This window comes from Setaria italica, chromosome III (assembly GCF_000263155.2).
Source record: "Setaria italica strain Yugu1 chromosome III, Setaria_italica_v2.0, whole genome shotgun sequence".
Lineage (NCBI taxonomy): Eukaryota > Viridiplantae > Streptophyta > Magnoliopsida > Poales > Poaceae > Setaria > Setaria italica.
The window spans coordinates 48818351-48828897 of NC_028452.1; the positions used below are offsets into that span (position 1 = coordinate 48818351).

The following is a 10547-nucleotide window of genomic DNA, read 5'->3' on the forward strand; positions in this document are numbered from 1 at the left end:
TTGATCAAGAATGCAGACAAGTTTAAATTCTTAGTTCCTGGTGGATGCTTGAGTGAAATTAGCTTTGTTAATCAACACTATTTCTTTTAGCTGCAATACTGTTGTTCATGTGCGGAAACAGGTGTTTTTATTTGATATGAAATAGTATTACTTTTAGATAGGGTGCTAGGAGCTATTTTTGTGTGTATTTGAGGAATTATGGCAATTTCACCTTGTATCTGTAGTCATGGGCTTTTCAACCCTGAATTTACAGCAAATGACATACGATTAAAATGGCTACAGGAAATTGGCACATCTTGTGTTCATCCTGATCCAGCACTCTTGCGCAAACGAGCATTCTAGCAAGAGATGGAATAAAGTTTCCTCCTTATCATGATGGCATAACACGCATGAATATGAAGGAAGAATCATGTGCTTTCGTTTGAGGACATTTCTTATCCTGATCTTTCTTTTGCAAACTGCTGGAGATTTTTGTTGGCTGTGGTCACTGCTTAAATTTCATTTCTGGTATTTGAACAATCAATGGCCAGGTAGGAGGAAATGCCCTAGATCATTTGTGTTCTAATGACCTAAATCTGATTCAATTACATAGCGCATGATCTCTAATTTGTAAGGTCGAAGGTAAATCAATGTGAGCACAATCCTGTCTCTCCTTGAGCTTAGTTTCATACTGTCTTGCAGAACAGCACTAGTGCATTGCATGACCCTCTCTGTCATAACAAGACATAGATGGTCGTCTTGTTTGGAAAAAAAGATCTCATCTTTCTGCAGCTAGCTTGCTGATCAAATGCTGTTAGTGTCAGTGAACTGGTTGTCATGACCCTGAAGGTTCTGAGCTACTACTCTCTTTGATTAATATACAGATTAAAGGTCACCTCACTTGTCTGTAAATCGTAGCGTAATCCTGATTCATGTACTATCTAGTTCAGAAACTGCTTTAAAATAACAGTAGTCTGAACATTTTCTTGTTTGGTGTGATGCTGTCTTTGGTTCTTCAGATGGTCCAGTGCGACATGGGGCGATGCGGGATGAACAGCGCGGACCCTCGCGAGGCTGACGAGAAGCTGATCACCGAGGACGAACGAAATAGTATCCGTTCCCAAGGTGTGCCATCAGTTAGCCATACGCAAGTTTACTGCGAGTTCTGAATAATGCTTCAGGATTGGTCATCGATACCACCGCTCCCTCTCATGCGCCTCCATTTGCAGAAGCAAGAATCCATGCGCCGGAGCTCCGGTGAGTCTCCCAAGATCGCGCGCGAGAAGATTGAGCAGTTGGGCTGCACTGCGGCGCCGCCAATAGCTCCATGGCCGCCGCCGCCGCCGCGACGGCGTCCTCCCCTGACTTCTCGTTTGGGGGCGGGCATTCCCTGACTGGGAAAGGAGTGCTCTGGCAGGCTTGCGGGGCGTGGAGTGGAGCCGGGCGCGAGCAATATTACCCCTTATCATTTTCACATGACCCCTGATGTGGACCGCGATCCGATTATTTACATAAAACTTCCTAATTCGGATCGCGATTAATAATCGCGATCCAGTTATTTTCATAAAACCCCCTATCGGGACCCCGATTTTTTTGCTAAAAAATCCTTCTCGTGCACCTGCTCCGTTTCTTCCCCGTTACTCCGCTCCGGCGGCCGCCGCCTCGTCGCGGGCGGATTCCATCCAGGCTCTCCCCTCTCCCTTCGCCGCCAGATCTCCCATCCCCACCACAACCCCTCCTACTCCTTCGCCGAGGGCTTGGAGAGCCGAGTCGCAGTCATCGCCTCCGGCCGGTGAGCTGTGAACTGCTGCGACTGCGAGGAGCTCTTCTTCGTCTTCGGCGAGGTCTCGCGCTCCCGTCTTCCTCGTCGTCGCTGAGGTGATTCCACTTCCCTTGTGCATGCGCATTCACTGCTTTGAGTCATCTTGCTCTGAAAAGTTGGGATCCATGGGAGGAGCGGCAAGACAGGAGTGAGGAATCGGATTAGGGGACACAAGTGAAAGGTAATTGTGCAACCATTCACCTACTTATGTCCCAGAATGCAGATTAGCGTAGAGAAATGCCATGTTGTTCTTTGCATTGGGACACGAGAGATTGCAGATTCAGTGCTTTTGATTTTTATGTTTCTCTTTCTCTGTTAGAAGATTATTATGCAGATTCAGTGCTTTTATAGGATTCAGTCGGTAATGTTCCTGATTGCTTGCGTTTGGGTTTGGCATCTGCACTGCTTATCAGCTCTTCGACCACCTGTGGCTGGTGGCTGCCTCCACCACAGGAATCTCGAGTTCTCCTCGTCTGTGCCACACCGTCTCACCTGCTTACGGATCGTTTCTTGCTTGCAGGCAGTAAGCACCGATTGTGTTCTCAACACAACCCCAGAGATCGAATTCTGCACGTTTCTCTAGCTGGTGAGTAAATTTGTAGACGTTTTTCTACAGCACCTGCAGCATCAATATTGCTTTTTAGTGGCATTTGCTAATGATGGTTTTCTCTCTTGGTCCGTGCATGCAGACGCATCAAACTCCGAGATCTTCCACGCACAAACTCATCAACGCGAGGATGGCGGGTGCCCTGGTCAGTGCAGCGTTCTCGGTGGTGGGCAAGGCGCTGGCTCCCTTCACGGACGATTTGCTCAAGGATTGGGCAGCCAGCGCTAAGCTCGGCAAGAATGTCGAGGACCTCGAGCTAGAGCTGCTGTCCGTAAAGGCGCTACTTGAGCCTGCCCTGGGCAGGGAAATAGACAACTCAGCGCTCAAGGAGCTTCTGGTGCGGCTGCAGGATCTTGGGTACGATGCTGAGGACGTGCTGGACGAGCTGGAGTACTTCCGCATCCAGGACGAGCTGAATGACACCTCTGATGCTGCTGACAAGCATGCCAAGGGCTGCGCCTATAATCTGGCTCTTAATGCAAAAGCTGTTGGCAAACATATTTGTTTGCCAGCATGCTTGTCTGCTGCTACTACTAAACGAGAGGTCAACGGATGCAAGGCAAAGCTCACTTTCAGAGCTTGCAACCCGATCCATGCTGTCGGTAAACGCTTCCCTTGCTCATCTCTGCCATCTGTTCGTGATGATGACGACAAAGATGGCAATAGCACCCACAGTTCACCACAAAGGAACCATACACAGGAACCACCAAAGTTGAGATTTAATAGGGTGGATGCCTCCAAAAGAATGCAGCATATCGTAAAGCAATTACAGCTCGTGCATCAAAGGGTTTCTGGCATTATTACAGCATTAGGTTCAGACTGGAGCACAGTCCCAAATATTGCACAGAGTCGTCCCATCACCACATCTGAAAGTACAGAGCCGAAGTTGTATGGGCGGGACAACATTATGAATGAAATCATACGTAATATCACACAGGATAAACATTGTGGTGAGGTCCTCACAGTCATTCCAATTGTTGGTCCTGGGGGCATAGGAAAGACAACTCTTGCACAACATGTATATCACAGTGGAGAAGTGCAAGAACATTTTGATGTCAAGGCTTGGAAATGTGTATCACTCAACTTTGATGCGAATAAGCTGATAGAAGACATTGAAAAAGATATCCCTGGTATTGATGGTGAAAGCAAAGGTACTGCAGGACAGTTGATTCAGCAAAGGTTAAAAAAGAAAAGGTTTTTGCTTATACTGGATGATATATGGGACTGTAGCAATGAGGATGAATGGGAACAGCTACTGGTGCCATTCAAAAAATCACAAGTACAGGGCAATATAATTATAGTCACAACTCGATTTCCAGCACAAGCACAATTAATGGTTCGAAAAATTGATCATTCAGTATATTTGCAAGGTTTAGACTATAAAGAATTCAAGGATTTATTCCTAGATTTTGTCTTTGGTGATGATCAATCTAGAAAGGACCACACATTCTTACTTGCAACTGGGGATAAGATAGTTAGGAGACTAAAGGGCTCCCCTCTTGCAGCAAAAACTGTCGGCAGATTATTGAAAAATCAGCTTGACTTGGTTCATTGGACTAGAGTGCTAGAAAGTAAGGAATGGGAGAAAAGTGATGGCAAGAATGACATTATGCCCGCACTGAAGTTGAGCTATGATTACCTACCTTCTCAGCTCCAACGATGTTTTTCCTACTGTGCTTTGTTTCCTCAAGATTACAAATTTGGAAGAGAAGAGCTAATTAACTTTTGGATAGGATTAGATGTTTTGCATTCATCATGCGGTGAAAATAAAAGGATTGAAGATATAGGGCTAAGCCATTTGAAGCAATTGGTTAATCATGGATTTTTTGAAAAGGGTGCAAAAAAAGATGGAAGCACTTGTTACATTATTCATGATCTCTTGCATGAATTAGCGCGGAATGTTTCATCACATGAATGCCTTAGCATAGACGGTTCTCAATCTCAAGTGTGCACCTTACAAATCCGGCCATCAATCCGCCACTTGTCTATCAACATAGATGGTACAAGAGTCGAGGATAGATTGATTCTCAAAAATTCTGTGGAGGATTTTAATACATTGGATAAACGATTGAAAGTTGAAAAACTACGGTCTTTGATGTTATTTGGGGAACACCATGGTTGCTTTGTGAAGGCTTTTGGTGATTTATTTAAGGAAGCAAAAGCCCTTCGTCTTGTCTTTTTATCTGAAGCATCCTATGAAGTGGAAGATTTGTTGCACAACTTTTATTATCTTGTCCATCTTCGCTACCTTCGGATTCAAAGTTCTTTTCCAGATGAAACAAGATTTCCCAACAAACTTTCCAGATTTTATCACATGACGGTCCTAGATGCTAAACATTATGAAGATATCATTGAGTTACCAAGAGATATGAGCAACCTTGTAAAATTACGCCATTTTCTTGTTTGTGAGGATGAAACACATGCTAGCATTGTTGAGGTTGGAAAATTAAAATCATTACAGGAGTTAAGAAGATTTGTGGTCAGACAAGGTTTTGAATTGAAGCAATTAGGACATTTGGTAGAGCTTTGTGGATCACTGCGTATTGATAATCTTGAAAATGTTCAATTGAAGGAAGAAGCAGATGAAGCAAAATTGATGCAAAAAAGCCGCCTACAGGAGTTGAAATTATGTTGGAATATTGTCCGATCCACCACTGAAACTACACTAGAAGAACATGTTCTTGAAAGGCTTAAGCCCAGTCAAAACCTTCTAAAGTTATCTATTATAGGGCACAGAGGAGCTTCTTGCCCTTCATGGCTTGGTATTAACCTCTCCGTCACAATGTTGGAATCTCTTTGTCTAGATGGTGTAGAGTGGCAAACATTTCCACCAATAGGGGAGTTATGGTTAGTTAATGTGCCCCATGAGGAAATTTCAGGCAATTTCCGCAATAAAAGGTTTGAAAATTTGCGAAGGTTAGAACTTGTGAACCTACCAAAGTTGAAAATGTGGGCCGTACATGCCCCTTGCCAATTGTTTCCTTATTTGGAAGTGATTGTCATTAGGGGTTGCTCCAACCTTGTGGAGTTGTCATTTCCACATTCTGCTTGCTGTCAACAGGAGAAAGAAGCACTGCCATTTCCTAAACTCTCGGAGCTCAAGATTGGAAATTGTCCGCAGCTATTGTCATTTCCTCCTGTTCCTTGGACTGAAGCTCCCTGCTCCATTAAGATAGAAGGCACTGGCAATTCAGGTCTTCAAAAACTGGTTTGTACAAAAAGTTTGAATTCTAGATATTGTTTGACAATTGAGGAAAAGGATATTCCAGGTAGCACGTTTTGGAATGTGCTGGATTTTGATAATCTAACTAGACTCACAGAATTGGACATGCTCAAATGCAAACCTCTACCACTGCGTCACTTGCAAATGCTACCATCCCTGAGGACCCTAAAGATGTCCTGTTCAAGTAACTCCTTTCCATTTGATGAAGGAGATAATCATGTCCAGTACCAATTTCCAGTTGAATCCTTGCTTATCCACCGGTGGGGTGCTAGTGGGAAGGAGTTGACACAGCTACTCACCTACTTCCCGAAGCTCTCAGATCTGCGGATGTGGTATTCTGAGAAGATAACAGGGCTTGGTGTGATGGGGCACCAGGCAATGGCAACTCCTGGACCATCATCTCCAGGTCACAAAGTGGGCCAGCAGCAGGACCCAAGAGCGGAGGAGGAAATAGTCGCATTGGCAGCAGAAGGGCTGTTGCTTTTGCCTCGCCAACTGCAGGAGTTGTTGATATGCGACTACCTGGAGCTGAGCCTCCACTCCAATCCACTTAATGACAACAAAGAAGATGGACGGACCGGGGGAGGAGGTGGGCTCCAAGATCTGAGCTCCCTCCGACGGTTGGACATATCAACTTGCCCCAAGCTCCTCTCTTCCTACCACTCGTCTTGTTTCCCCTTACCGACCTCCCTGGAATACCTTGAACTTGAAGGCGTGGTGGGCTTGGAGACAATAGTGCCTCTATCAAACCTCAGCTCTCTCACACATTTATCAATATGCGAATGTGACGGTCTGAGAGTCAAGGGATTATTATCTCTCCTAGCCCAGGGCCATCTCACCACATTACGTGTCACAGAAACACCCAATTTCTTTGTTGATTCTGAGCCCTCACGCGTGCATGAACAAGTGCTTCCATCTCGTTCCTCCACACTGCAGGAGCTCAGCATGGATGATGTGGCTGGAGTCACTGCTGCACCCATCTGTAGCTCTCTCTTTTCCTCGCTCACCACATTGGTATTTTTTAGGGATGCAAAGGTGGAACACTTCACAGAGGAGCAAGAGGCCCTCCTGTTCATCAACTCCCTTGAGGTAATCAGGTTTGAGTTCTGCAGCAGCCTGCAGTACCTCCCTGCACGGCTGCATAGCCTTCCCAGCCTCAAGAGATTAAGTATCTGGAAGTGTACAGCCATCCAGATGCTGCCCAAGGATGGCCTCCCAAGTTCACTGCAAGAGTTGGTCATTGACCGTTGTCCAGAAATCCAATCCTTGCCCAAGAACTGCCTCCCAAGTTCATTGCAAAAATTAGTGATAGGTGGCTGCCCAGCCATCCAGTCGCTGCCCAAGGTGGATGACCTTCCAAGTTCACTGCGAGAACTACATGTCATGTATGACAGCAGCAAGGAGCTAAGAAGGCATTGCCGCAAGTTAATAGGAATCATTCCAATAGTCGAAATCCGTGACTAACCCAAGGTAACAAAGAGGTGGAACTTTTCAACCACCAAAATTTCGCTTGCTTCCCCTAACCCCATAAACAACACTCATTCTCGTTTTGTTTATTTAAACTCTGTTACTGTTTTCTGATGGATAATAAGCCACTTGTTTTCAACTACCGTGCAGGGCTATTCTTTGAATAGTAGATTCTTCCATCAATCCATCCTCCAGATTCTCTCCTATCTATGCACAGTTCTGAGTTGTCAAGCATGAAAATCTCAGCATGTGACTTCCACCCTGTACATCAAAACGGTTAGTATATGTAAAATCACCCCCACAGTCTCATAAATTATCTGCAAAGTTCCACCTGTTGATTCGATGCTTGTTTGTTTCGTATGCACTTTTGCCTTCATGAATGCCTTTTATTTTGCGTGTAACAATAAACCTATATGGTTCTCGATCAGGTGGTCTTTGACATACTCCTGCATTGTTGTTTTCTGTCTCGGATGAGTACTGAAGTATGGATGCCACTGTATGAATTATGTTCTAGTCAAAGGTTTGCTCTCCTAGGAAATCCAGTTAAGCCATAAGTGATTTCAGTCTTCCCTAGGATCCGGTAAAATATGATTGGCTCTACCTCTATACAAGGCAACGACCAATGTTTAAAAAGTAAGCTCTGTTTATTTTTTTAATCTGAACATGTTAACTGTGTCGCACTTTGTGCATTATTGTATACCTATTTAAATTTTTGAAGAATATATTATGTATGAGACTTCATTTAGTTCACTTTTCTCATATGATGCATGATTGTCTTCTTGCATATTAACTCATATAACCACAGTGCAAGCAGAGGTTTGTTTTAATTCTCAAGTGAATCAGCTGTTTAGTAACGCCCCCAGCTTCTTAAGCTTAAGGTTATTCCTAAGCTTTGCAGTCCGGATATTGAACTGTCAGTAAGGTTATTCCTAAGCAAGTCTTTTAACCGATTGGAACATTGTGTGGCACATGCCACCAATTCACACTAGTATATTGCATACTTTTGTTTCCCTTTGTGATAGTGTACATGGAAATTTTCTTTATCAAGCTTATTATTTTCTTGCTTCAATGCAGGCTGCAGCCTGCAGTGAACATGCAGGCTTCAACACGAGGAGGGAGAAGTTAGTTTGGAAGGTTGTGTGGAAACTAGACACCTTTTGTTGGTTGGGAGCGATGCTACGTAAAGATGGGAATATTGATAAAGATGTTAGCCCCAGGGTTAAGCGGGATTGCCTGCTTAAAGATAACTCTGCCAGTTTTTCAGCTTGCATCTGCAATTATGCGCTGTTGAACCCCAAAATATGTATGTCTAGATACCTAGCTTTTGCAATTATGTATGTTTAGATGCATAGCTTTTGTTACGTATCTAGAAAAATCAAAACGAATAGTAATTTGAGATGGAGGGAGTATAATGTTAAAAATAAATATCATGTGGGTTTAAAATAAAATTAATATTATCAGTATTTCACCATGGTAACCCACATGCATCGTGCTAGTATAAAGTTTTAAAAGGACATATAACGTCAAGAACAAGTCACCAAGATGGGGTATAAAAGCCTTCGGGTACAGATCCGGTTATACAGGAACGCACGTACTCGGCGGAGCGGACTCTGCTCCGATACGGCGTACGCGTGAACGCAGCCGACTCCGATCAGATATTACCATGGATGAGATCCCGACGGCGCAGTGCCTCTACGACGACGACGAGGAGATGCTCGCGGCGCTGAGGGAGCTGGTGGAGGACGACGACGACCAAGGCCTGGCGGAGGATTTCAGGGCCCTACGGTCCGTGGCGGTGCCGCTGGAGAACGCCAGCGCCCTCTCCCCCGAGTTCTGGGACTGGGTCGACAGCGTCGAGCTCATCGCCCTGCGGGCGGCGGAGATACTGGCGAGGGAAGCGGCGGACATCCAACGAGCCCTGTCGCTGCTGTCGCGGCGTCCGGGGCCGGAGGACGAGGCCTTCGTCGCGGCGCTGCGGCGGCAGGCCGTGTCCACGGCCGCGCGGCGCGCCGACACCGAGGGGTTCGCCGCCACCACGCGTCGGATAAGGGAGAAGGAGCTGCGGAGGATGGCGGCGGTGGAGCACCTCGTGCACCCCACCACGGCGGGGTTCCTGGGCTACATCGCCGGCGAGACGGACGCGTCGCTGGCGCGGGGCGAGGCCCCGGATGCCGACGAGCTGGCCCTGGCACCCCAGGTGGAGGACGCCGCCGTGTGGATGGAGGAGAGCATGGCCGCGCTCGCCGGCAGGCTCCGGTGCAGCGTGGCGGAGTTCGCGGCGAGGCCGCGAGGCCCGGCGAGGAGAACCTCGTCGCCGCGCTGGAGAGGCAGGCCGCCACCGCCGACGCGGCGCGCGCCACAGTCGCGGCGTTCACCGCGTCCGTGCGCCGGCAGCTCGCTGCCTCCTGCTGCTCAGCCTGACCATGCATGGAGGATAACCATCTATGTCGTCATCCAGTTTTTGCATCATTAACCATCAGTTAGTTTCCCATACCCATTGGGTTAGCTAGTCATCATCAGGTATGGTCACCCTTCACCTCAATCCGAATAAAATCAAGCCAGCCGGTTCCCTTGGAGACATCAAAGTTATTTGTGCTCGGAAAAAATTCCAAATTACTACCTCAAGTACAATCAGTCCAAATAAACTCCTAAACTATGTTTTGGTCCAACTTACCTCATAAACTATGTCATTTGGTTCAATTTACCCTTAACGCAATTTATCTCTTTTTTTCTCCATACACGAGTTGAATTTAAATTTAAATTTTGCAGGATTATGGTGGACATCATAATATATGTCCAAAAAAATATAATATAAAATTGTCATAATTATTTTTCTTATAATTTTGTATTCCTGGAATCAATTTATTATTAAATGTCATATCCTATCGAAATAGTGATAAAAAATTCATGATATAGTTTTCTAACATGTGTTATGATGTCTACTATCATCTGGCAAAAAATTAATTTAAAACTCCGCTTGTGCATGGAGAAACAAAAAAGCTAAATTATTTTAGAGGTAAATTGAACCAAATTTGCATAGTTCAGAAGTAAACTAGACTAAGACATAGTTCTAGACTTTGTCTATATTTAAGAAAAGTAGTTTGAACTTTTTTTTCTTTGTGCTCTTCATCCCGATGGTAGGTATCTCATTCCTGTGAGGGCGCACCACTTCTTCCAAGTGGGCCACCAAATAAAGTCTCTATATTAGAGGCTGAAGCATGGATAAATATGAATACCCTTATCCTTTCTTGCCAAGAGTTAAGCTTAAGAGTTTGTTTAGTTTAAAGGGGATCGAAAATGATGGGAGAAGGTTGTTAAGGATTAAATCCTCTACAAGTGAAAAATTCCTCCAATTCTCTCTCAATTTTATTGGGGAGAGGATTAACCGAACAAGTCTGCTGAAATTTTACTTATAGATGTGTGATATTGATGTACTCGTGCACATGTTA

General features: G+C 45.3%; 1 protein-coding gene across 5 annotated transcripts; it reads left to right on the forward strand.

Annotated features, from left to right (window-relative positions):
- Positions 1-1578: 1578 nt before the first annotated feature.
- LOC101756197 lies at positions 1579-9802 on the forward strand. 5 transcript variants are annotated; one of them, XR_002676983.1, is made up of 7 exons: positions 1579-1857; positions 1948-1982; positions 2322-2387; positions 2491-7101; positions 7249-7374; positions 7527-7731; positions 8173-8447. XR_002676983.1 is itself a non-coding variant. In XM_022825171.1 (4 exons), the coding sequence occupies exon 4, from the start codon at positions 8762-8764 to the stop codon at positions 9569-9571; it is 810 nt and encodes a 269-aa protein (XP_022680906.1). In that variant the 5' UTR covers positions 7087-7101; positions 7249-7374; positions 7527-7731; positions 8173-8761; the 3' UTR covers positions 9572-9802. The 5 variants fall into 5 exon arrangements, 1 of the variants encoding a protein (XP_022680906.1); XR_002676980.1 differs by having other exon boundaries at positions 1579-1982; XR_002676982.1 differs by lacking the exon at positions 1948-1982.
- The last annotated feature ends 745 nt before the right edge of the window (positions 9803-10547 follow it).

Bases quoted from the DNA above. Each gene is read 5' to 3' on its own strand.
- LOC101756197 (XM_022825171.1), top strand. From the start codon at position 8,762: ATGGATGAGATCCCGACGGCGCAGTGCCTCTACGACGACGACGAGGAG.